This window comes from Macrobrachium nipponense, chromosome 34 (assembly GCF_015104395.2).
Source record: "Macrobrachium nipponense isolate FS-2020 chromosome 34, ASM1510439v2, whole genome shotgun sequence".
Classification (NCBI taxonomy): domain Eukaryota; kingdom Metazoa; phylum Arthropoda; class Malacostraca; order Decapoda; family Palaemonidae; genus Macrobrachium; species Macrobrachium nipponense.
Genome location: NC_061095.1, coordinates 5098367 through 5124354, shown reverse-complemented (window position 1 = coordinate 5124354; position 25988 = coordinate 5098367). Strand labels below are relative to the sequence as shown.

Here is a 25988-nt window from a genome sequence, read left to right as displayed (position 1 = left end):
TAAGTATGTATAAAACTTTATTGTATCATAACAATATCATTTTTATACATTCAACTTACCTGTCAGATATATACATAGCTGATTCACACCATTGGAGGATGGGTAAAGACAGCTAATAACTGATTTAACAGGAAACACAAAACAATCGTTGTAGGTATTAATAACATAAAACCTTGGTTCCTACCTGTTTAGACTGAAGACTTCATGGTTAATGCCCAGGAGTCTGCTTAGTCTCAAGAGCCTCAGCGAGATATTGATCTATTGCTAAGAGTTCTTGTAGGTCTGCCCAAAGGGGTCTTATCCACTTACTTGGCCGATCCTATAAGGGCTATGTCAAAGGGTTTCAATCCACTTATATGACAAGAACCTTTTTTCTAAGGAGCACAATCCCGATCCTGATCACCTTAACCTAACCAAATGTTGTATCTAAGATTGCAAGAAGTCATCCCCGGACTCCTTGCAAACAACAAAAAACTCAAATCACAATATTTTTACACCTAATTCTTTATGAAAAAATAATAAAAATAAACAAATATAATTTCAATTTGTACTACCTCGCTTGTAAGACCTATGCACATTCTCATACTGTCAAAAGCACCAAAAGCCGCCTGTGCTAGCCCAAGCAATCTTGTCAGCAGAAAATCCTGATACTGTCTTAAAAGGAGAGGTACCCTGTACGAATTTAGACAATGTCTTTATCCTACTCCGTTTAAAAGGCACATTTCTAGTTCCTCACTAGCAAGGGCTATGGCCGCCTGTGCGACACCAAGCACTTTTACCAATAGTAACACAAAAACTGCCTCAAATAGTGGAGATCTCCGTAATCAAAGACACGTTTTTATCCAAGCCTATCCTGTAAGATAAACTAAGTTCCTTACCTAAACAATGGGCCATGGCCGCCTGGACAACAACTAGCCGTCAGGTAAGAAAGTTAGAGCCCATCCCACCAGTATGGTATGGAAGTATTAGACTTTTCATAAAAGTTTAAGGATCGGTATGTGTCCTCAGTCCCAGCACTGTATCCGCAGACACAAAAGGACCTAGAGAGAAGCACTTGTCGTAGGTAATTTTAACATCTCTAAGATAGTGGGAATGCAAATACCGAGTTGCATCTCCAATAGGTCGCATTAATAATGTCCTTCATGGACATATTCTTTTGGAATGATAATGATGTTGCCACTGCTCTTACCTCATGAGCTTTAACTCGTAATAATTTAAAGGAATCCTCTGCACAATCGCTATGAGCTTCCATAATCACACTTCTAATAAAATACGTAGCGCATTCTTGGACATTGGTCTTTTCGTGTCCCGAACTGCGCACCATAGACTTTGTTACATGCCTTCAACTCTTCTTTCTTTTTAAGATAGAACCTAAGAGCTCTAACGGGCATAAAGTTCTTTCAATTTCGTCTCCATAAGTTTGAAAGACTTTTCACCTCAAAACTCCTTGGCCATGGTTTCGAAGGGTTCTCATTTTTTGCCAAAAACAGAGTTTGAAAAGAAACAGATGGCTGCGTCTTTCTTAAAACCCACCCGAGAATCTAGGGCATGGATTTCACTTATTCTCTTAGCCGTCGCTAAGGCTATGAGAAAAACACACTTTCTCGTCCAATCCCTGAAACGAGGCACGGTCGGGAGGTTCAAATTTTTCCGATGTAAGGAATTTGAGCACAACATCCAGATTCCAACTTGGCGGAGTAGAGGATATAGATTTTGACGTCTCGAACGATCTTATGAGATCGTGCAAATCTCTATCCTCTGCCAAGTTTAAGCCTCTATTTCTAAATACCGCTGAGAGCATACTTCGGTATCCCTTTATTGTCGCTACGGACAGATTGGATTCCTCTCTCAGGAATAACAGAAAATCTGCTATATTGGTCACAGAGGTATCGGAGGAGGACAGCTTATTCTTCCTACACCATCTTCTAAACACATCCCACTTCGATTGATAGACCCGGATAGTTGACGATCTCCGGGCTCTAGCAATTGCTTTCGAAGCCTTGCTTGAAAAGCCTCTCGCTCTGACCAAACTTTCGATAGTCGAAAGGCAGTCAGAGCGAGAGCGGGGAGGTTTTGATGGAACCTCTTGAAGTGGGGTTGTCTGAGAAGATCTATCCTGTTTGGAAGAGATCTTGGATAGTCTACTGTCCATTCCTGTACCTCTGTGAACCAATCTTGGGATGGCCAAAACGGGGCGATGAGAGTTAATCTCGTCCCTGTTGATGCTACGAACTTCTTCATCACTACTCCTAGCAACTTGAATGGAGGGAAAGCGTAAGCGTCGAGTCCCGACCACTCCCAGTAGCATGGCATCCACCGCTATCGCTCTCGGGTCTCTACTAAGGAGCAGAAGTTCTCTATCCTCTTTGACAGGAACGTCGCAAACAAATCTAATCTGCGGCCTCCCCCACAGGTTCCAAAGACTTTGGCAAGACTTGCTCGTGCAGAGTCCACTCCGTGGGGAGAACTTGTTTCGTCCTGCTGAGCCTGTCTGCTCTGGATATTTCTTTCCGCCCCTTTCACAAATCTGGTCAGGAGGGTAATATTCCTCTCCTCCGTCCATGACAACAGATCCTTCGTTATCTCGAATAGGGAAAACGAGTGCGTTCCCCCCTGTTTTTTGATATAAGCCAATGCCGTGGTGTTGTCTGCGTTGACTTGAATCACTTGATTTGCTTTTTACTTCTGACTCGAAGAATTTTAATGCCAGAAACACTGCATATAGTTCTTTGGCATTTATATGCCAATCTCTTTGTTGTTCTTTCTTCCATTTGCCAGAGACTTCTCTTGCCCCTAGAAGTCGCTCCCCATCCCATCCCGTTTCTGAAGCGTCTGAGAACAAGATTTGGTTTGGGTTCCGAACCTCTAGGGACACTCCCTTGTTCTCTTTGAGTGGGAGCAGCCACCACTTTAGGTGTTTCTTCACCTCTAATGTTACCGGAAAAGTGTCCGACAGATGGCCCTTCTTCCAAGTCCAAGATCTCTTTAGGAAGAATTGTAGAGGCCTTAGATGAAGTCTTCCTAGGAGGGATACAAATTGTTCCAGGGAAGAAAGAGTCCCTAGAAGGCTCAGCCACTCCCTGGCTGAACTCCTGTCTTTCTTTAGGAAGGATGTAACTTTCTGAATCCCCCGAAGAATCCTTTCTTGGGACGGAAAAACCCGAAAATCCCGAGAATTCATCTGAATCCCCAAATATGACAATTTGTCCAAAATTGCATTTTTCCTAACTATACAAACCTGAGGTCCTTTTACAATAGGAAGGTACTAGCGGCAGCTGGATAGGTCGTAAGCTTTCGAACAAGGGGTTCGGTAGTTAACTGCTTGTCCGACAGGCGCGCACGCGCGACTGGGAGGTAAACAAATCACTTTTGCTTTTGGCCCAAGCAAAAACTGCAGAGTGAGGGGTGGCATGAGGTGGGGCTATGTGTAAAAGGACCTCAGGTTTGTATAGTTAGGAAAAATGCAATTTTGGACAAATTGTCATTTGTTCCGACACGGCATACAAACCTTCGGTCCTTTTACAATAGGAAGACTCACTTCTTGGTGGGAGGAATCTGAGTCTTTTGTGAACAGACTGGTGTTGCGCCCAACCTTGGAAGCCTCCCTGGTCGTAAGAGCGAGGGAGGGATCCAAGCCTCTGTCCGATTGATCGGGGTGTGCACCGCAGGATCAATGGTCAGACCTCTGGACCGAGTACTAAGAGAGAGGCAAGCGTATCTCTTCGTACCAGCAATGTAAGAACTTGTTCCTGTACAGGAGTAAATATAAAGTCATGGGTTTGACTCTTGTAGGCATCCACTTCCCCCCCCTTGTAGGAGGAAGTGGTGGATATTCTGCTCCTATCCCTAGTGAAAGGGATAGGATGGGGCTCTGTCATATAGCTCACCTGCATCTCGTCCTCATCCAGCGTAGTGACGACCGTGGCCCTCTGCCCACAGGTAGAGGAGGAGGAAAAGACGGGATGAGGGAGCCAGTCACTCACTTTTTCACACATCCATCCACACAGTCACACCAGGACTCGATGCTGTTTCAGCCTGCGAGGGTCTGGGTTAGCTACACAACTTGTTGAGCAGCCACCACGGGTCCCCAACCCAGGAAAAGGTATCCAAGGACCTGTGGGCAATATCCCGAAGGTAGAAGGACGTAAAGGTAGTCTGGTTAGACCAGACCCCTGCCTTCAGGACCTGCGCCACGGAGAAGTTCTTACAAACGCCAACGAGGGGCCAATACTTCTGACTTCGTGAGCTCTCGGACGGGACGTACGGATGTCGTCACTACCATCAGCCTCATACGCCCTCCTGATGACCTCACGCAGCCAGAACGAAAGAGTGTTCTTGGATACTTCTTTCTTAGTTACCCCGGTGCTAACGAAGAGGCGTCGACACTCAGGCCTGAGGTGTCGAGTTTTCTTCAGATAGCGCCGTAGCGCCCTCACAGGACAAAGCAGCATCTCATCCGCATCATTATCGGTGAAGTCCATTAGGGAGGGGATCGTGAAGGACTCGAACCTGTCGTCAGGGATCGACGGTTTCTGAGTCTTCGCAACGAAGTTCGGGACGAAATCGAGCGTCACAGATCCCCATCCCCTGGAATGTCGTACATCATAGGAAAGACCATGAAGTTCCCCTACTCTCTTCGCCGATGCCAGGGCCAGCAAGAAGAGGGTCTTGAGGGTCAGATCCCCTGTCTGACGACTCTCGGAGTGGCTCGAACGGCGTTCGAGTCAAACTCCTAAGGACGAGAGTCACATCCCACGCAGGGGGCCTGAGTTCCCTGGGTGGGCAAGACCTTTCGAAGCTCCTCATAAGCAAGGAGATCTCGAACGAGTTCGAGATGTCCAATCCCCTCAGTTTCAGGACGAGCGCCAAGGCGGCTCTGTATCCTTTGACTGTGGGGACTGAGAGGAGCTTCTCTCGGCGAAGAAAAACGAGGAAATCCGCTACCTGCTGAAGAGTGGCTCTGAGAGGAGATAGACCCCGTCTACGACAACAACCACAGAAGACGGCCCACTTCCCCTGGTACACAGCTGCAGAGGACTGACGGACGTTTCCAGCCATCTCTGTTGCTGCGCTACGAGAAAAGCCTCTCGTTCGCAAGAGATGGTGGATAGCAGCCAGCCGTGAAGACGTAGGGACTGGACTGCTCGGTGGTACCGCTCGACGTGTGGCTGGGCGAGAAGAGAAGGTTGTGCCAAGGGGGAATCTCTCTCGGTTCTCCTGCGAGAAGAGCCAGCAGGTCCGGATACCAAATGGCCTGTGGCCATTTGGGAGCCACCAGGATCATTCTGAGATTCGGGGTGACCAGTGCTCGACTGATCACCTTGCGAATCAGGCTGAACGGGGGAAAGGCATAGACGAAGAGGTTGTCCCACGGGTGTTTGAAGAGCGTCTCTGCAGCTGCCCATGGGTCCGGCACGGCCGAGAAGAACACCTGGAGCTTCCTGTTGTGCCGGGTGGCGAACAGATCCACGACTGGTCGCCCCCACAGGTCGAAGAGCCTTTCCGCCACGTCCTGGTGTAGAGACCATTCGGTCCCTATCACCTGATCCCGACGGCTGAGCGTGTCTGCTACTACATTCCTCTTCCCTGGAATGTAGCGTGCCGACAGCTCTATTGAGTGTGCCTCGGCCCACTCGTGCACCTGCCGAGTCAACTGGTACAACGGGAGAGACACTAGGCCACCCATGTTTGTTGACGTAGGCCACCACCAGTGGTGTTGTCGCACATCAACACCACTGAGTGTCCCATCAAGCGGTCCTGGAACTCTTGGAGAGCGAGGAACGCTGCCTTGAGTTCCGTACATTGATGTGAAGGTGCTTGTCGTTCTCGTCCCACACTCCTGAAGTCAGCAACTCCTCCAGGTGTGCGCCCCATCCCTCGGTCGATGCGTCTGAGAACAGCTGCATGTCCGGGGGGGGAGTGCGCAGAGGCACTCCTCTTAAGAGGTTCCTGTCGTCCAGCCACCAGGCTAGGTCCTGCCTCACCTCCGGTGTCAGTGACACTGGAAAGCTTGGGGGATCCGTCGCCTGTGACCAACTCTCCTTTAGTCTCACTGAAGAGACCGCAGGTGAAGACGCCCGTGAGGGACTAACTTCTCGAGTGACGACAGGTGTCCGATCACGACTGCCATCGCTGAGCTACCTGTTCCTGCCGAGACAGGAAAAACTGGTTGGCTGCCTCCCTGAAATCTGCTGATCCGCGAGTCTGCGGGGAAGACTCGCCCTGCTACCGTGTCGATCAGCATACCCAGGTACTTCATCCTCTGCTTGGGCTCGAGATCGGACTTCTCGAAGTTCACAACGATCCCCAGATCGCGACAGAACTCGAGCAGTCGATCCCTGTCCTGTAGCAACTGCGAGCGGGAGCTCGCCAGGACTAACCAATCGTCAAGATACCTCATCAGACGTATCCCGTGCGAATGGGCCCAAGCAGACACCAGAGTGAACACTCGCGTGAACACCTGTGGGGCGGTTGAGAGGACCGAAGCAAAAGTGCCCTGAACTGGGTCACAACACACCGTCCCGTCGAGGATGAACGCGGAGGTACTTTCTGGAGGACTGATGAAGGGAGTAATGGGTATTTGGAAATACGCATCCTTCAAGTCCACTGAAAGCATGAAATCGTTCTCCCTGATGGTAGTCGAGCACTGAACGTGCCGTCTCCATCGTGAACCGGGTCTGGCGAACAAACCGGTTCAGAGGAGAGAGATCTATCACCGGGCGCCAGCCTCCCGTAGACTTTTCCACCAGGAAGAGTCGACTGTAAAAGCCCGGTGACTGATCCGTGACGATTTCTTTCTACAGCTCTCTTGCTCAGCATGGTCTTGATCTCCTGTCTCAATGCTACGTCCTTCGATGACCCTGGAACGTACGACTGCTGTTGGACCGGGTTGGAGGTGAGGGGTGGCCGAGATTCGAAAGGGTAATAGATAATCCCTCCCGAAGGACATCTACAATCCAGGTCTCGGCGCCGTAGCGCTGCCAAGTTGCCCAATGGCTGGCCAGGCACCCCCCACTTCGGCAGAGGGAGGGGGAAACGCCGCTCCCCCTAGCAGTTTCCCCCCCTTTCTTCGACTTCTCCCAGAGCCCCCCACCCCCCCCACGGGAGGAGGAGGGCTGGGAGGAGGGCTGGTTACGGCTCCCCCCTTGGTAGAAGTCGAAGAACAGAGTCTTTCCCCGGGGGCTTCGACGCAGCTACCGTTCTTAGCCCACCGAGGAAGCGCTAGCCGAGCTCTTAGACTTGGCCGCAGTCCGAGGCTGCCCAGAAGCCTTCGAGACTGCCTGGTGAACCAGACGGTCACTGTCGTCAGTGCGCCGTCTGTCCACCGCAGCGTCCACCATCTCTCCTGGGAAGAGAGATGTGGAACTCCGTAAAGGTCCGTTGCGAAGTCCCAACGCCGCTTCACGCCCGGCCGCCCTGGAAACCCGAGTAAGGACAGCGTCCCTTCGTCGGAGAACCAGGTTGGCCCACAGGTTCACCGTCTGGTGGGCAAGGAAGGAGATGGCTCTTCCTCCAGACTGGCAAAGTCTCCTAAAGGCCGAGTCATCTTCGGGAGAAATTCCCCCGGAGTTGGCTGCGACCTTAGATACTGTGAGGGACCACAGATCTAGCCAGGAGTACGGCCTGGAAAGCTGCCATTGGCAGTAGATTTCCAGGCGAGTGCCTCTTGCTGCGAGAACCATAGGTTCTCGGACAGGAGCTGCTGCAGAGACACACCCGGAGTCAGCCTGGCTAACTCCGGGTTCACCTGTTTGGGCGGCATCGGGTCCTCGGATGGCACGTAAAAACGCCGCTGTCGCAGCAGAGGAGGTGGAAGCAGCTTGCTCGACCTGCCAGACTTGAGAGAACCGTCTTGTCCGGAGACAAGCGATTCTACCTGGTCCAGCACTGAGTCTGCAAGCTCGGAACGCAGCAAACCCACCGTCGGTCTGGGTTCCCTCTTCGGGCCCCAGAACGACTCGAGCCGGGACGTGGGCTCGGATGGTGGGAGCGGCGATCCTTCCGCGAGGTCGTTGTGCTGACGAATCAGCGCAATAACCTCGGCAAAGTTCCTCTGGATCTCGGAGTGACTGCGTCCTGCGGAGTCGGACCATCCAGTCCCTCAAACAGGAGCATCTCCCGAGACCCTCCTCCCTCGAGGGGAGGAACAGCGACAGACCCCTCTCGGTCTCCTCCAACCACCTGTGCGTACGACCTGGCTGGTCCGAGAGAACCGTGCCTGGTACGTATGACGACGTGGTGGGATCCTGAGGGGCGCACCCCTCACGATCACTCCTCAATACCTCGCCCCTCCCGGTGTAACCCGAGGAGGTTGAAGGTATGGGAGAGGCAGACCTGACGCTCCCTCCTCGCTCGCTGGTAGAACCAGTGGGCTTGGAAGACTGCAGGCGATCGTCAACCGCTCGGTGGCGGCGATCGAGCTGCAGACCTAGTCGAGCCGTCTCGCTGTGGAGAACGGCTGGACCGAGAACAGCGGCCCCCCCCCCGGTCTCGTGTGTCAGAGGAGCTGGTGCTGGTCGCTGTACCCGATCGCTCTCTGTGAGGAGTGACGGTCAGGCGACCGGCGAGCTACCACCTGTTCACGGTGAGGACCGTTGGTGCGGTATCCTCACGGCGCGTCACGTCGCTGGTACCAGCCGTGGCTGGTGCCGGTCGAACGGCGAACTGGGGCCTTCCCAGCCTCAGCCCGTGGCCGGTCATGGACCGTCACGTCCGCCCGGGTGGCCAGCTGCTCGCCGCGAGAGCGAGAGCTGGTCTGGTGAGAGTCGCGTGAGCGGCTGTCACCAGTCTTCCGCTCCGTGCCGTGAACCTGACGATGAGCTGGCTCAGAGGTCTGGTTCCTAGCTGCACGGTCGCTGTTAGGCGACCGTACACTCGGTACCTCGCGAACGATTGAGGCCGAGACGGATCTGCTGCGTGGCCGAACCACTAACAGCAGGTGAGGAAGTGCCGGTGTTAGCCGGCACTCCTCTGGTCCCCGTAGTCTTCTTCCTTGCGGAAGAAGAGACGGGTCCTGCCCCCGAAGGAGCAGGGTGACCAGCGGAAGAACCCCCCGTCTCACCAGAGCGAGACGGGCCTTAGAAGTTCCCGAAGGAGACTATTCTTAGGGTGGGGGGGGGGGAGGCGACCTTCTTCTTCTTAGGCGGGGGAGCCTTCAGAAGAAGAAGGGGAAGACGGCGGCAGACGGACGACGAGACGACGAAGAAGACGATGCAAGACGACGACGAACGAAACCTTCCCTCCTCTTCTTCTTCTTCTTCGTCACCTCCTCAGGACCGATGTCAGATCTGTCATCCAGAGCGGAGCGGGGCTGCTGTTGCCGAAGCAACAGGGCCCGGACGCACCTGTCCGAGCAGATCAGCATTGGGAGCAGCGGAGCCAGGAGCAGGAACAACGTCAGCAGGTGCAGGCATCACAGGAACAGCAGTAGAGACGGCAGGAGCAGGTACAGGAACGGCAGCAGTGGTCATCAACGTCACGTCCGTGAACAGCGGCTGGGCAGGTACGGCAGGTACGGCAGGCTGTGCAGGCGGTCCAGTTGGACGGACCAGCGGCACAGACATCCTTGGTACTGGTGGGAGGTCCAGGGGCGAGCTCTTCGGGCACACGAAGTCCGGTCGCGGCAGCACGGCAAACCCAGGTGGCGGCATCACACTCCCCCGTGGTACGGCGACTGGCCCCTGCACCGATGTAGTTGGTGTTACAGAGACCGCGTGCGGGGTAACACCAGGTGAGGAGGTGAAGCGTAGCCAGGTGTTGCAAGGGTTCGTGGTGGTGGGGGTTCGTTAACGCCGTCGCCATGCGTGACCGCCACGGAGCCAGCGAGATGGTAGAGCAGCCCCTGGACACTCGGCACGCCCCTGGCAGTCCCAAACGATGCCCACACCTGTCCGAGGTCGTCCTTCGCGGCAACCGCACCTGAGGAAGCAAAGTCGGCGTGATTAGCAGGATCCTCTACCCGCTCGCGCGAAGACGAACGGATAGAGGACCCAGAGTACAACTCGACGTCAGGGTACCTAGCGCCCTCCTCCACACTCGACAAGTCGGGTGAGGAGAAGGACCTAGAAACCCCCCCCGAAGGGGAAGGCGCCAAACGTGGGAGCTGAGCGGGCGGCAGGAAAGAAGACGAAGTGTCCGTAACCAAAGGAGTCGCGGGAGAGCTTTCCGACGACTCCTTTGCAGGCCTTCGCTTCTTCCTGCCCTCATACAAAGTCCACTGCGCCTCCGACCAATTATTACACACTTCACAGGGCTCGGCTCGGGTGCATTCGCGCCCCCGACACCGAGCGCACAAAATATGTGGGTCAATTTCCGGGAATGAGCGGAACTTTCCGCATTTACGCCCTTCGGTACCCGGGCATAGTCTCCGTGGGGGGGTAGCGAGGCGAGGAGATTCCATGATTGACCAATAAATCACAATTAAATGAATAACAAAGAGAAATGATTGTACTTACAATGATTCTTTCATACACAAACACAACCATATACTCAAGGAAAGCAAACGACGAGAAGCGGGCAGAGCGTCGAACACACACGTCTACTCGCTGTGAGGCCGAAAGCAAAAGTGATTTGTTTTACCTCCCAGTCGCGCGCGCGCGCCTGTCGGACAAGCAGTTAACTACCGAACCCTTGTTCGAAAGCTTACGACCTATCCAGCTGCCGCTAGTACCTTCCTATTGTAAAAGGACCGAAGGTTTGTATGCCGTGTCGGAACAAAGACTATGTCCTGACTGGGGGTCATCTGCGATTTCTCGAGATTCACAAGAAGTCCTAATTCCTTTGTCAATTCTAATGTTTTCTTCAGATCCTCCAAACACATTGTTCCTGGGATTTTGCTCTTATCAGCCAATCGTCTAGGTACAGAGAGACGCTTATGCCTTCCAGGTGTAGCCATCTGGCTAACGTTCCGCATCAGGTACGTAAATACCTGTGGAGCCGTGGAGAGGCCGAAGCACAAGGCCCTGAACTGGTAGACTTTCCCTTGATCACAAACCTGAGATACTTCTTTGATGACGGGTGATAGGAACGTGGAAATATGCATCCTGCAGGTCTAGAGAGACCATCCAGTCTCCTCTTCGCAGGGCTGAAAAGTACCGAGGCAGAAGTCTCCATCGAGAACTTTTTCTTTTCCACATATTTGTTCAGAATGCTCACGTCCAAGACTGGCCTCCATCCCCCGGATGCCTTTGGAACTAAAAACAGGCGGTTGTAAAACCCCGGAGAAGAAGGATCCTGAACCTCTTCTATTGCCTCTTTGTCCTTCATTCCTATCACCATCTGAAGAAGTGTCTCCCTCAGAACAGGGTCCTTGTACTTCGCCGACAGTTCCTTTGGGGAATTCGACAAAGGTGGTCTGTCCTGAAAAGGTATAATGTAACCTTTCCCCAGACTGCTAGCGTCAACCAGGGTCGGTTTTCCTTATCTTCCATTCCCTACAAAGTTTAGGAGCCTGGCCACCTACAGATGTTTGGAGGACCTCGCTGCTACTTTGATTTCTTGAAAGATCTAAAGGAGGATTCCTCGCTTTTCTGTTGTCTTCCTTTTCGTTGGAGGACGAGAGGTGGAACCTCTCCGAAAGGGCACTACCGGAGTATGAGTAGTCTTCTTCGCTACTGGTACTGTTGGTCTTGATTTCTTGGAGGATTGTACTAATAAGTCTTGGGTTGCCTTTTCAGCAAGAGACTTTGAAATCTCCTTCACCAAGTGCGAAGGGAAAAGGTGCTCCGAGAGAGGAGCGTATAACAGGGCTGACCTTTGTGAAGGAGAAACCGCTTTGGTTAGAAATGAACCAAATAATGATCTCTTCTTCACTACTCCTGCTCCAAAATAGAGATGACAATTCTCCCGATCCATCCTGAACCGCCTTATCCATACAGGATAGAATGCAATGTAAAACTTCAGGTTCTTAAAACCACCTATCTGGTTCATTTGCCTCTTGGCCAGCACTCCAAGGGACCAATCCAAGAAGTTAAAAACTTCTAGTACATGGAAAAAGTCCCTTGAGGTGCTGATCCAACTTCTGACATGCATCCAATATGCTTTAGCTGTATTCAAAGCATGTCTTCTCGATGCTTCAACCAAGCTTGAAAAAATCCGCCTCCGCGGAAGATGGAAGCATAAGCCCCATCGCTTCCTCTTGTCCTGTACCATATTCCCCTCCTACCTCCGAGCTTACATGGAGGAGTGCAAAAAACTGTCTTCTGAGCTTCCTTCTTCACCTTCATCCAATTATTTAAAAGATTGAATAGCCTTCTTCATTGATATGGCTGGTTTCATTTTTAAATACGAAGACGATTTAGGAACCTTCGTACTGGAGAACAGAGATCTCGGGGAAGGAGGAGCTGCAGGGCTTAGAGAGTCCTCCAAATTCTGTAGGAGAAGAGAGGCTAACACTTTGTAGTTAGATACCCCCTCATTGTTCAGGGTTTCTTCCTCCGACACCTCATCCACTCCATCCTAGAAGGAGAGCGAGCTCTTTTATTAGATTCTTTGTCCGTGGACATATTCCCTATAGGAGAAATACTCCTAGAAGGAGAGAGACTGACAGATCTAGAAGTTCTCCCTTTCTTATCCACCAAAACATCCTGAGACATGGAGGTTGAAAAATCGTAACCTTCGATTGTACCAGGTTGCTTCCTTGCATTAGGGTTTCTACTTGTAGGAGACTCGCTATCCGAAGACATTACATGAAAAGATCTTCTATTACCCCTTATAACTTCTCGCTCTTGCCGTTCTTCATGATCAGCTGGCGCCTTGCGCCTGACTGGCGCTTTGCGCTTGGTTGAATCTTCTCGCGCGGCTGGCGCCTCACGCTCGGCTACGGCTGCGCTTCGCGCCTCGCTGGCTCCTCTTGCGCGGCTGGAGGCCTCGCGCTCGACTCGCGCTTCACGCCTGGTTGGCGCTTCGCGGCCGTCTATCGCGTCGCGTCTGGCTGGCGCTTCGCGCCTGTATGTCTCTTCGCGGCCGGCCTGGCGCCTCGCGCCTGGCTAGCGCTTCTCGCCTGGTAGGCGCTTTTCTCGGGCAGTCTGGCGCATCGCGCCTGGCTGGATCTTCGCGCCTGGCTGGTGCTTCGCGCCTGGCTGGCGCCTTCTCGTCTGGCTGGCGCTACGTCTGGATGGCGCCTTCGCGCCTGGGTGCTCCCTGATTGTCTCTTCCTGCTTGTAGGAATTCTCACGCGCGGCTGGCTCCTCGCGCCTGGCCAGCTTCTCGCGCCTATTCGTTTCCTGCGATATCGGATAGGGCCTGGTTGCCGCGTCGCGCCTGATTGGAGCCTCGCGCTTACGTGTTAGTTCTTTGCGGCTGACTGGCGCTCCGCGCTGGCGGCTTAAGCGCTCGGCTGGCGCTCACGCCTGGCTGGCGCCTCGCGCCCCTCGAAACTCGAGCGGGTCTGTGAAAAATAGACCCTTCATCCGAAGAAGAATAATCTTTTCTGGGAGGGGTTGATAATAAGGGTTTTTTGACTTCTTCACAGGAAGATTAACATCCTTTCTTCTTGGAGGATCTCTCGAAAGAACCCCGACTAGAGAAGCATAGACTCTGCATATCCTTTAATATCTTCGTCGTTTCTTCTCTCTGGTCTAAACGAGAGGAAGGAGAGCCTTCTTTCTCCATTCCCCACAACTTATCGGGAGAAGCCAAAACCTTTGCGTCTCTTATTCTCTATCGGGAGTCCTCCGAAAAAAAAAACGTTCCGGGACTCGAGTTTATGCCCGATTCTTCCCAGATCCTCTTCAAGGGACGAGAACGATCCGCTGATCTCCATCCTCTTTTAGGTGAGGAATTCTCCGATGACGAAAAACATTCACGTAGAACGCTTTTTCTAATGCGTTCTCTGGCAGTCTGTGACGTTACAGATTCTGCCGAAGAGACGTCTGACTGGTGGGGATCCTCCATAACCTCCGTAAGGCTTTCGACATTCCTTCTCCTCTGGGCTTGGGAGCTTGAAAGAGGTCTAGGCCTGGGAGCGTTGTGAAGCCAATCAGACGCCCTCTCCACTTCACTGGGGAAATTCACATCACTTTCCACAGCACTACTTTGCTTACCTTCTATGGCAGCCATTTTACGCTCCATTTTCATAAGCGCAGCTTTAAGGCTTGCTATCTCCGAAGCAGAGTCCGTAGGATCTGCATTCGGAGAAGGACCTGAAATATTATAAGGAGCGTTAATAATGTTAGAGGAGGGTACAATATTACTCACCAAACCACTTGAAGATTGAGAGCTAGGCTTGGTTTTGGAAGATAAACTTCCTTAAACCGGTCTTTCTCTAATTTCCTTAAATAAGAAGTTAGAGACTTCCACCCTTCAGCACTCAAACTCTCACATTCATGACAAGTGTTACCATCGAGCATTCATACTTCCTGCATCTTTTACATACAGTGTGAGGATCAACCGAAGCTTTCGGCATTCTCACCTTGCACCCTTCATTCACACACATTCTCACCACACTTCCAGAATCAGACATCATGATGAAAATTCCAAGCCAAAATCCAAATAACGATCCACAAAAGCGTATGCCAGTACAAAACAATCCAAATACGTCACCAAAGGGTCCAAAACGATGATCAATTGTATCCAAAAACGAAATCCAGCCGGAGATACCAACAACGATGTTGCCAGTATGGCCGACAGAAAAAATCTGATGGAAAACGGGAATGGGTTCCTATTCCCGCCACCCAGCGGCGGCGCGGTGGATCACCTGACCTACCTGTAGCGTGTGCGCGAAATTCGAAATTCTGTCGGCGCAACGGAGTCAATAGCTATGTATATATCTGCCAGGTAAGTTGAATGTATAAAAATGACAATTTGTCCAAAATTGCATTTTTCCTAACTATACAAACCTGAGGTCCTTTTACAATAGGAAGGTACTAGCGGCAGCTGGATAGGTCGTAAGCTTTCGAACAAGGGGTTCGGTAGTTAACTGCTTGTCCGACAGGCGCGCGCGCGCGACTGGGAGGTAAACAAATCCCTTTTGCTTTTGGCCCAAGCAAAAAACTGCAGAGTGAGGGGTGGCATGAGGTGGGGGACTATGTGTAAAAGGACCTCAGGTTTGTATAGTTAGGAAAAATGCAATTTTGGACAAATTGTCATTTGTTCCGACACGGCATACAAACCTTCGGTCCTTTACAATAGGAAGACTCACCCTTGGTGGGAGGAATCTGAGTCTTTTTGTGAACAGACTGGTGTTCGCCAACCTTGGAATGCCTCCCTGGTCGTAAGAGCGAGGGAGGGATCCAAGCCTCTGTCCGATTGATCGGGGTGTGCACCGCAGGATCAATGGTCAGACCTCTGGACCAAGTACTAAGAGAGAGGCAAGCGTATCTCTTCGTACCAGCAAACAAGAACAAGTTCCTATTTGCAAGAGGCAACATAAAGTTATGGTTTGTCTCTTGTTGGCATCCACTTCCCCCCCCACCCCCCTTGTAGGAGGAAAGTGGTGGATATTCGCTACCATCCCTAGTGAAAGGGATAGGATGGGGCTCTGTCGAGTAGCTCACCGGCATCTCGTCCTTATCCAGCAAGGTGATGACCGTATCCCTCTACCCACAGGTAGAGGGGGAGAAAAAGATAGGAAGAGAAGCCAGTCACTCTCTCATTCACTTATCTATTCTTACAGTCACACCAGGACTCGATGCTGTTCAGCCTGCTAGGGTCTGGGTTAGCTACACAACGTGTTGAGCAGCCACCACGGGTCCCAAGGAAAACGATCCAAGGACCTGTGGGCAATATCCAAAAGGTAGAAGGAGGTGCCAGTGGTCTGGTTGTACCAGACCCCTGCCTTCAGTACCTGCGCCACGGAGAAGTTCTTGTGTAACTCGAGGGAGTGTACTTCTAGGTCATCTTGGTGCTGACGAAGAGTCTTCAACACTCAGCCTGGGATGTCGAGTTTCTTCAGAAAGCGCGGTCGCGCTTTCACAGGACAAAGCAGCATCTCCTTCGCATCGAAGGCGGTGAAGTCCATTAGGGAGGGGATTGTGAAGGACTCTAACGATCGTCAGGAACCGAAGGGTTCAGAGTCTTCGCTACGAATTCGGTACGAAATCGAGCGTCACGAAATCCCCATCCCCTGGATGCTTGACTTCGCAGGAAAAGTCATGCAATTACCTCAGAGGAAAAGAAGGGAATGGTCTTGTATGACCTATCCCTCTTCTCGACTTCGGTGATGTCCTGTACCCATACTGGTCTATCCGTCTGCAGCGAAGTTGTTCTTCTCGGTAGTGGATAGGACACCGACACTCAATGGTGGGTGTCGATGGTATGGGTACTGTGACAAGCCGTTAGGACGAAGAAAAGATGTTATGGAACAACCGAACTAAGTCCACAGCGAAGTTCGTAACAGACTTGGGCGCTCTGACAGCTGCCGACTGACTGCGTTCGGTAGGAGGCAAGTTGTCCAAGCACCCGAGCAAGTCATGTGACCTTCGCCTTAAAAGGGTTTATGCCAAGAGACTAAACAAATAATTTGTTCGTCACCGATGCCAGAAGGCAAGGTGATGACTCTCTTAAGGCATGTGCCCAACAGGCGAAAGTCAATTGCCTTCTAGAGACCGAGGTCCCTGATGGCAAGATATCTCATAGTATAGTTGATTCTCGGCTAAGGAGAAACAACACATGTGTCGTTGAAGACGAAGGTGTACAGAAAATGCAACCTACGTCTTCACAGCTGAACCGAGAGAAGGATTCTCAAGATCTGAACCTGTGCTACAAAGACTGAGAACGCTAACCGCTATCATTGCTGTCCGGTGAGGTCGTAGTTGCAATATAAAAGCGGAGCGCTTTTCAGTAATTGAACAAAGGGGAAAATACTGCCTGAAGAACTGTTCTCATGGGCTGCAACATTTGGAAGTAGAGCTGTCAGGTCGGAGAGTAGGCGATGTCTTCTGACATATCTGTTAATTCGGGGCGAGCAATGAATAATTGCACACCTACGAATACGAGATATTTTGAAGACAAACTCAGATGTCTGCAAAAAATCATTCGCATTATCGCGGTGCGATGCAGCAGGTGACTAGTACAGACTTCTGTTACCGTGCGGTAAACAGAAAGATGAAAGAGTCCAAGAGATATCTCTGTTGACAATTCTCGCAATGTCGAAGGCGATGAAATCGAGCGTCACAGCAGTAGATGGTCCTTCATTATTGCGAGAATCCCCGTTAATCAGAGACCTAAGTCCATGATTGTTGGGCAGAGATACGGTTCGGTAGTCAATCAAACCAGGGGAGAGAGACGACGTAACCGACCGTTCATCTCCGAGACCTAGCTGATACTGAGCCGCTATCAGGCAGTTCAATACGCAGTAGCTCTCGGTGACTCGTCATCCTGAGTTGTCAGGTAATCCATTATTCCACGAAGGAATGCGTTCGGCTAGAACCATCGAGCATGAAGAATACGCTCGAGCAATTATATTTAACGAAACGGATTTCGGTAAATACAAAAGCTGATTTGGTGTTGTCATGACAATACCCAAGTATCTAAAATCGAAACTGATAACTGCTGGAGGTTGCAGGCAACCCCGAGTTGCAGTTTCAATTAAAGATACAATTCGTCTCGGTCACAAAACCGTAGAAGTTATTAACTACGGTATGCGGCCCTACCCCCCGGTACAAATTTCAATTGTTAACAAAAGAATCATGTCGCGAGGGTAATATACGTAGTATATTTTGTAGGTTCTGTACCAAGACCTCCATCCTAAATTCTTTTCCTCTCGAGGAATGAGAATAAGGATTGGAGATCGACCGCCTTCGTTCTCTAGTCAAGAGAGTGAAGGAGAAGTCTTTCCCAAAGGAAAGCTTCAATGGTGAACAGAATACCGAAGACGATAGTTCAAGCCAAACTGGAAGTTCCCGTCCGTTCTTCTCTATTCCAGGTTAATCGCCTACGTGAGATACTCTTCTTTCCGCAGCAGTCTTCTTCCAAATGCTAGGAAATTACAGGAATTCGAGCATAAGCGAGGTTCCCGATTATCGTGTAACAATAATCGGGGATTCTGCTCACTTTGGACCGTGGTCTCGCCTAAGTGTTTGGAGATCGTAAAAACTCGAAACACTCTGAGTGCGCTAGAAATTCCGTAGAATTCTAAGCACTCTGCGAAACCCCCACCGAATTCGTCAAACGATATCGGCTGGTGGTCCTCTCGATTCCCGTAGAAATCGAGAAAGGGGCAGGATCCCTCCTCAATGACCGGGGCTTACGTCAGGTAGGACCCGAAGGTCCCCCCCGGTAGCGCAGCCCCTAACGTGGGATCTTAGAGAAATCTCTGTAGGATCCCTCCCCTTTCCCTCGTAGCCGTAAGGAGAGAGGGAATGGGGAGGAATTGGATACTGGCTCGCCTTCCCAGCGGAACTAGCAGTTGTAGAAGAAAAGGAGCAGCCATCGCCTTACGGCGATGGCCTCTCAGAGCCTGGGAAAACGTTATCGTCAGGAGAAAACGTTTTCCCGAGGAGGGTTACGAACTCATACTGTAGGTAAGTGTCCTCTGCCGCCACTCGTGAACGTCGTCTGGGTGGGGCTGATCGACACCTGACAGGAGAGAGCCGATACCGTCCTCCGACTCAATTCCAGTCCCTCCCGTCGAGGTCGAAACCTCAGGAGGACCGAAGGGGTATTCAAATACGGTGTCCGAAGACACGTAGAAACGCCTCTGTCGCAGTAGAGGACGTGGCTCTGCTGGTGGGAGCGGCGATCCTTCCCCCGAGGTCGTTGTGCTGACGAATCAGCGCCATAACCTCGGCAAAGTTCCTCTGGATCTCGGAAGTCACAGCATCTTGCAGAGTGGACCGTTAAGCCCTTCGAACAAGAGCATATTCCGAGAACCTTCCTATAAAAAGGGGGAACAGCGACAGCCCTCTCGGTCTTCTCATCCACTTGCGCATACGTCCTGGCCGGTCCAAGAACCGTGCCTGGCACGTAGGGCGGTCGTGGTGGGATCATGAGGGGCGCACCCCTCACGATCACTCCCTCAATACCTCGCTCCTCCCGGTGTAACCCGAGGAGGTTGAAGGTACGGGAGAGGCAGGACCTGACGCTCCCTCCCGCTCGCTGGCAGAACCAGCAGGCTTGGAGGGCTGCAGGCGATCGTCAACCCGCGGTGGCGATCGAGCTGCAGGCCTGGTCGAAACCGTCTCGCTGTGGAGAACGGCTGGACTGAGCACAGCGGCCCCGATCTCGAGTGTCAGAAGAGCTGGTGCTGGTTGCCGTACCCGATCGCTCTCTGTGAGAGCGACGGTCAGGCGACTGCAGGCTCCCCTGTCACAGTGAGACCGGTGCTTGTCCTCACGGCACGTCACGTCGCTGGTTCCAGCCGTGGCTGGCACCGGCGAACGGGAGGACCTCTTCCCAGCCTCAGCCCGTGGCCGGTCGTGGACCGTCACGTCCCCGGGTAGCCAGCTGGTCACCGCGAGAGCGAGAGCTGGTCTGGTGAGAGTCGCGTGAGCGGCTGTCACCAGTCTTCCGCCAACCCCGTGCCGTGAACCTGACGCTGAGCGGACTCAGAGGTCTGGTTCCTGGCTGGCACGGTTCGCTGGTAGGCGACCGTACAACTCGGTACCTATCCCGCGAACGAGAGGCCGAGACGGACCCTGATGCAGTGGCAGAACCACTGACACCAGGCGAGGAAGTACCGGTGTTAGCCGGTACCCCTCTGGTCCCCGTAGTCATTCTTCCTTGCGGAAGAAGAGACGGGCCCCGCTCCCGAAGGAGCAGGAGGACCAGCGGAAGGAACCCTTCCGTCCCACCGAGGTGAGACGGGTCCCGAGAAGCTCCCGAGGGAGACTTCTTAGGAGGGAGGAGGCAACCTTCTTCTTCCTCGGCTGTGAAGCCTTAGAAGTCGAAGGGGAAGAGGCGGCAGCCGACGACGATGAAGAAGATGAAGACAACGACGACGACACCTTCCTCCTCTTCTTCGTCAGCTTCCTCAGGACAGACGTAAGATCTGCTATCCAGGGCGGAGCCGGGGCTGCTGTAGCCGAAGCCACAGGGCCCGGACGCACCTGTACAGACAGACCAAAGTCTGGGGTAGTACCACCACGAACAGGGACGACGTCAGCAGGTATGGGCATCTCAGGAACAGCAGGCACAGCCAGCACAGCATCGGTAGGACAGCCAGCGCAGCAACGGCAGGGACAGCCAGCGCAGCAACGGCAGGGACAACCAGCGCAGCAACTGCATGGACAGTCAGCCCAGAATCGGCAGGTACGGCAGGCAGCACCCGGAACACAGGAAGTGGAGCAGCAGCCAGCAACATCCTGGTACCGGCGGCAGGTCCAGGGGCGAGCTCTAGGGCAGCGGAAGTGTGGTCGCGGCAGCGCGGCAACACGAGCGGCGGCGGCACTCGCCCCCCTCTCGGTACGGCGAACGGCACTTCACAGCGGCTGTAGGCAAGACTGTTACCACGTGAGGCGAGTACCATGTGAGGAGGGACGTCGTCACCTGGAGCGTGGTCACCACTCCATGGGTGACCGCAGTAGGCCCAGACATAGAACCGCAGCCCCTGGACACTAGCACGCCCTGCAAATGGAAGGACGCCCATACCTCACCAAGGTCCACCCTCGTGGCAGTAGCACCTGCGGAAATAACAGTAGTAGCGATTAGTGGGGGGGAAGTCCCCTCGCGCGGGGGGGGTGAGCCCTCTCCGAACGAGTGGAAGACCCCGAATACAATTGTACATCGGGCACCGAGCGCCCTCCCCCGCGCTCGACGGATCGGGCGAGGAGAAGAACGCAGATAACCTCCCCCCCCAAGGGGAAGGGCCATCTGTGGGAGCTGAGCGGGGGGGGGGGGCGGGGGGGGGGGGGGGGGTCGTCGTTCCCCACCCCCGCACAGCACCCATGTACCCAACAATAATATAAGAGCCGAGAGCAATCGTGCCCTCGGCCCGAATGCAAGGGCATAAGGATCAATTCCCTGACTGAGCGGAACTTGAACCAAATAAATATTGATGCAATCAATAATAAAAAGGTAATAAAATGAAAAAGAATCTTGCATTACGATTCACTTCACAATGATAAGGGCTCGGATCGAGCGCATTTGCGCCCTCGGTACCGAGCGCAAGGGTAAAAGGATCCATTCCCGATTATGAATGGAAAACCTTGATCCATAATGAATTGATGCAATCAAAATATATATGAAAATGAAAAGAATACTGCGGCTTGCGATTTCACTTCATACAAATAAAAAGGGGAAGGATCAATCCCGGGAAATAGCGGAAACATTGATCCAAGTAAACAATGCAATCTCAATAAAATATGAAAATGAAAAAAGAACTGCACTTGCGATTTCACTTCATTCAAATAAAAAAGGGGAAAGGATCAATTTCCGGGTAAGCTCGGAAACTGATCCAAAATGAGTATTGCTACAATCAAAATAATATATATGAAAATGAAAAAGAATACTGTACTTGCGATTCCACTTCCATACAGAATAAGTTTTCGTGCCGAGCGAATGCGCTCGGCAACGAGCATACAGGTCAAAAAAAAAATATAAATGAAAAGAGCACTTACTTACGATTTTCATCTACACATTTCCAACCAAAATATACGCTCGGAGCGAGCGCTCTCCCGCCCTCGGCACCGAGCATACACAATACGAGGATCATTTCTGGGAAAATGAATTCCCGCACTTACGCCCTTCAGTCCCGGCACTCGGATAATCGGAGGGCGTGGTGAAACCAAGATCCTTTAATTCACAATTGAATTCAATGGAAAGGAAATATGAAATGATTGTACTTACAATTCAGTTTCACTAGATAAATAGAAAAAGAAAAAAACACAACCATGCGAAAGCAACGACGATGAAGCGGGCAGAGAGCGATGATACACGTCCACGACGCCAGCAGGCCGAAAGCAAAAGTGATTTGTTTACCTCCCCCAGTCGCGCGCTGCGCGCGCCTGTCGGACAAGCAGTTAACATACCGAACCCCTTGTTCGAAAGCTTACGAAACCTATCCAGCTGCCACTAGTACCTTCCTATTGTAAAAGGACCGAAGGTTTGTATGCCGTGTCGGAACAAATGTAAATTTTGAATCAATGAAATGCTATATTTTAACAAATTTATTTGTTCAATTCATACCCATGAAATGTAAATGTTTCCACACATTAATTAGTATCTGAAGGCAGGAGTAGAGCAATAGGTGGCTACTGCATATGTGCAGTTGGATCCATCAGTTGTTACATGTCAACTCTAATTATTCTCTGTAAAGTTAACCAATAACCTCACATGATTATAATTCTAATGTAGTTTAATCATACTACTGAGAATTTGCCTTAAATACAGGGAAAAACAAGAGAAGAAAAATATGTAAAGTTAGATAGCAAAGACTGAAACTCTTACCTCTTAATATTAGTAATGTCATAACAAATCACTGCTGCTTTTGCGTCTCTGTAATAAATACGGCTCATAGCCTCGTATCTTTCACTTCCTGCTGTGTCCCACAAACCTAAACAAATTTTTCTTCCCTCAATGTTCATATAACGGGCCCCAAAAGCAGCACCTGAAAAATATCCAAATGAAACCTAACAACAAATCTTTATTCCTAACCCTCATCATTATGGACAGAATCTTCACACAAATGAGGGAAATAAAATGAAGAATAATTACAACCTCAGAAAAGATATTGGTGAGGCTTACTTCCAAACACTTATGAAACCACCACTATATCTGAAATTGCTTCACTTATGGTAAGTTAGTCTTGCTTTCCAAATACAATACTGAATTACAAAATAATGTGTGAAAACAGAATAGCAGAGTAGAAAAATTATATGACTTTTTAAATAAAGATACTACAACATTAAAACAAACTTTTCATACAAATTCATTAAATATGAAGTGCCCTCTTTGGGGCCAAAATACCCCCATACATGCACAGTACTCAAATACCTCTTGGACAGAATAATAGAAGTAATTATGAGAAACTGCTGAAACATGTGCACCTCTGACCCCTCCAGTTCTTAGCACTCGATCCGAAATTTTTTGTTTTATGTAAAAAGTATAACTCTATGGGAACAAGGGAATGGGAGGAGGGCACTTCATGTATGACTGCTGAAAATTGTTTTGTTAGAAAACATTCACTGTTCATACTAAACCCACCATTTAGCCCAAAATGTAATTCAAATAGAAATCTGAGCCTTTGCAAAGGTTCAGTGGGTCCAGTGACACATTCGGGGAGACAACAGGTAAAACACTAAGTGGTTAAGGTATTCTCTTAGGGTAGTGTCAGTAGATGAACATCCAGAGTCAAGTTGGCAGTCTGTACTAAGGAGAGAAAATGAAGAGAACTTCCAAAGACTACTTTCCAGGGTACAAGTTCTAGATGCCTGCCCTTTCTGTATGGGTCAAGAAAGAGACAAGCTCACATCCAAAAACTGAGGCTGACTTGGTATCATCAGGTACTGCTCTGCTTCAGAAATGCATGCACCTCAACCTGAACCATTACTGCATAAGGAACTCAAGAAAATAATACAGGATGACTGAAACTGGGATGGGGGATGTATTCTAGCCTGTTAAACTGTAACAAGCAAGTCTACAAATACATGCTGGAAAAGGCTGTACGTATAGCCATAATGTTGACAAAAGCAGGAATATCATGAAGTGCAGTAAGAGCAAAACCAACAAACTTTTTCCTTCATCATCTCCACCTCTGCTGACAGGGCCAGAGACTCTGGTGAAACCAGAGGGTATGGAACAGTACGTAATGGTATTAAAGATAGGGGAGGATGATGGTACTTGGACATAAGCCTGTATCCGTCCAAAAGAATTGATACCAACCTAGGCTCGATCCCTGACTCTGCCACATTTCCCACATCCCTTCTCATGGCAGCAGAGGAAGGCAATTGCCATCATCAGCGACTCCCTTCCTACTTCTACCCCTTTTCTCCCTTCTTCTACCCTTTTTCTCACTACTTCTACCCCTTTTCTCCCTTCCTACCCATGGCTGCTCTCTTCATTTCTTAGAAGATTGGGCTCTTTGTCTGGGTTTGGGAGAAGCAAACTTCCTTGCAACACCACATGCGAAAGTGAGGATCAAATAAGTTTTTTTTTTCATGAATAAAGATTTCTAGAATAACTTACATAATCAAATTAACAATTACTCAGCAAAAATTACAAAACTGACAAGATTTTCAACTTGAGGCAAAATTCTAACTTGCAACTACATGTATATGCATATCCTAATCTTTAATTTCCATAATTTTTTCCTTGAACCATAACATATATACAAACAAATACATATACTACACACATTTCTCAAAAAAAAAAGGATTTTGACGTAAGGAAAAATCTATTTCTGGGCGATTGGCTCGTGTCGCCAGCGAATATCCTTTAATCTATTATTTCTAGGGTAAATGTACTAACACATACCAGAGAATAAATAAAATAAAGAAAAAGGTCAGTATGACTGACTCGCTCACCCTCTAGGAGGGTGTCGGTATGAACACTAGGCGAGTGAGACCACTACCACGAGCCAAATGCCAATAGAAATCTCTCCCACTACAAAACCCTCCAAGAGGGGAGCCGTCCCACAGAGGGAGCAGCTCGTACTACTACTACACCATCCCATGCTTGCGACTGCTGCGCCTCTAGTGGCCATCCTGAAGTTAGCAGACAATCTTGAGCGAAGGGATGGGTATGGGGGGTATTTCGCTGGCGACACGAGCCAATCGCCCAGAAAATAGATTTTTCCTTACGTCAAAATCCTTTTTCTGGGCTCAGCTCGTGTCGCTTGCGCGAAATCGTACCAGAGAAACAGCACAAGATTGTAAACAAAGAATAAATAAAATATAATAAAACAAAATAGGTCTCAAATAAAAGATACAAATAAAAGAATGAATATAATTGCTAAAAAGATACAAGTACACAGTAAAACAAAATCAGAATTATGCTTAAATTACCCCTAAATCTAATTATGTTAATAATATAAGGTAATTTACATATATACAAATAGGTACAATGATTACCTATCACAATAAATCTGTGTAACAACATGTATCAAAAATAGAAATAGCAATTAGTATAAATTTACATAAATATTTGATCAATGATAAAATAAAATATCTTAGGAATGTATATGACTTAATATACAAAACCCGTAACCATTGCATTATGATGTATCCCCTAGCATAAAAACTAGGGGATAACATCTATGAGATCAGTATGGTAATCAGATGTGAGTGTCCCTAACCAGACAAAAGGGGCACTATACAATCATAAAGCAGCTAAGACACAAGGTAAATGTTAATGAACAAGGACGGAATAGACGAACTGTTGGGTGAGGCAGGTAGAAAGGAGGCTGAATCTTCTACTATAATCTAGCTAGAGTCAGGGGAAACTATGTTACCCGAACTGCTACTGCTGGGAATTTCAGAGCTTCCAAGGACTTAAGGTAGTGACGTTTTTGAACACTGTCGGCGATTTCCATCCGGTATACTTCTTTAAATCAGCAAAATTCATATGTTGGAAGTAATTAATTGAGGTGGCTACTGCCCTGACATCATGTGCTTTTGGAAAGGAGTCAGGATTGGCTTGTTTGATAAAGTACAGGATTTGTTGCCTGATGCCTTTAGTGGATAAAGTACCACCTTTTTCCCTCCTAAAGAGGGGCCCCGATGAGGAAGAGGAGGTCCTGGATAGAAAGGCTCGTAAGGTTGAAACCGGACAAAGGGAAACATCTTGTGGAAGGGTAGTACCTTCCAAGGTTCCCACCTCATCAAAGGATCTTCATTCTTTGCTAAAAAAGCTACGTTCCGGAGAAAGTAGCACTTCCCCCGTGGGAAGGAATTGAATATGATCCGGATCTCTGATAAAGCCGACAGTTCTGAAATTCTTGCTCCTGAAGCTAGGCTTAATAAAACAGAAGTTTTTTGTTTTTCTTAGGAGCATCATAAACGAGCATGTGTCATTATCGGTTTCGGAAGCCAGTTTTAGAACATCGTTTAAGAACCATGAAACTGACGTAGGCCTGACAGAGGGCCTAAGTCTAGCACATGCTTTAGGAATAGACG

The 25988-nt window shown here is 50.0% G+C and overlaps 1 protein-coding gene across 1 annotated transcript in view; it reads right to left on the bottom strand.

The window, feature by feature from the left end:
- The window catches only part of LOC135207857 (ras-related protein Rab-24-like), a 107718-nt gene that overhangs the window by 22478 nt on the left and 59252 nt on the right, over nt 1-25988 (bottom strand). The window contains 1 exon segment of the mRNA XM_064239725.1: nt 22324-22483. Coding sequence (XP_064095795.1) covers nt 22324-22483 — 160 coding nt within the window.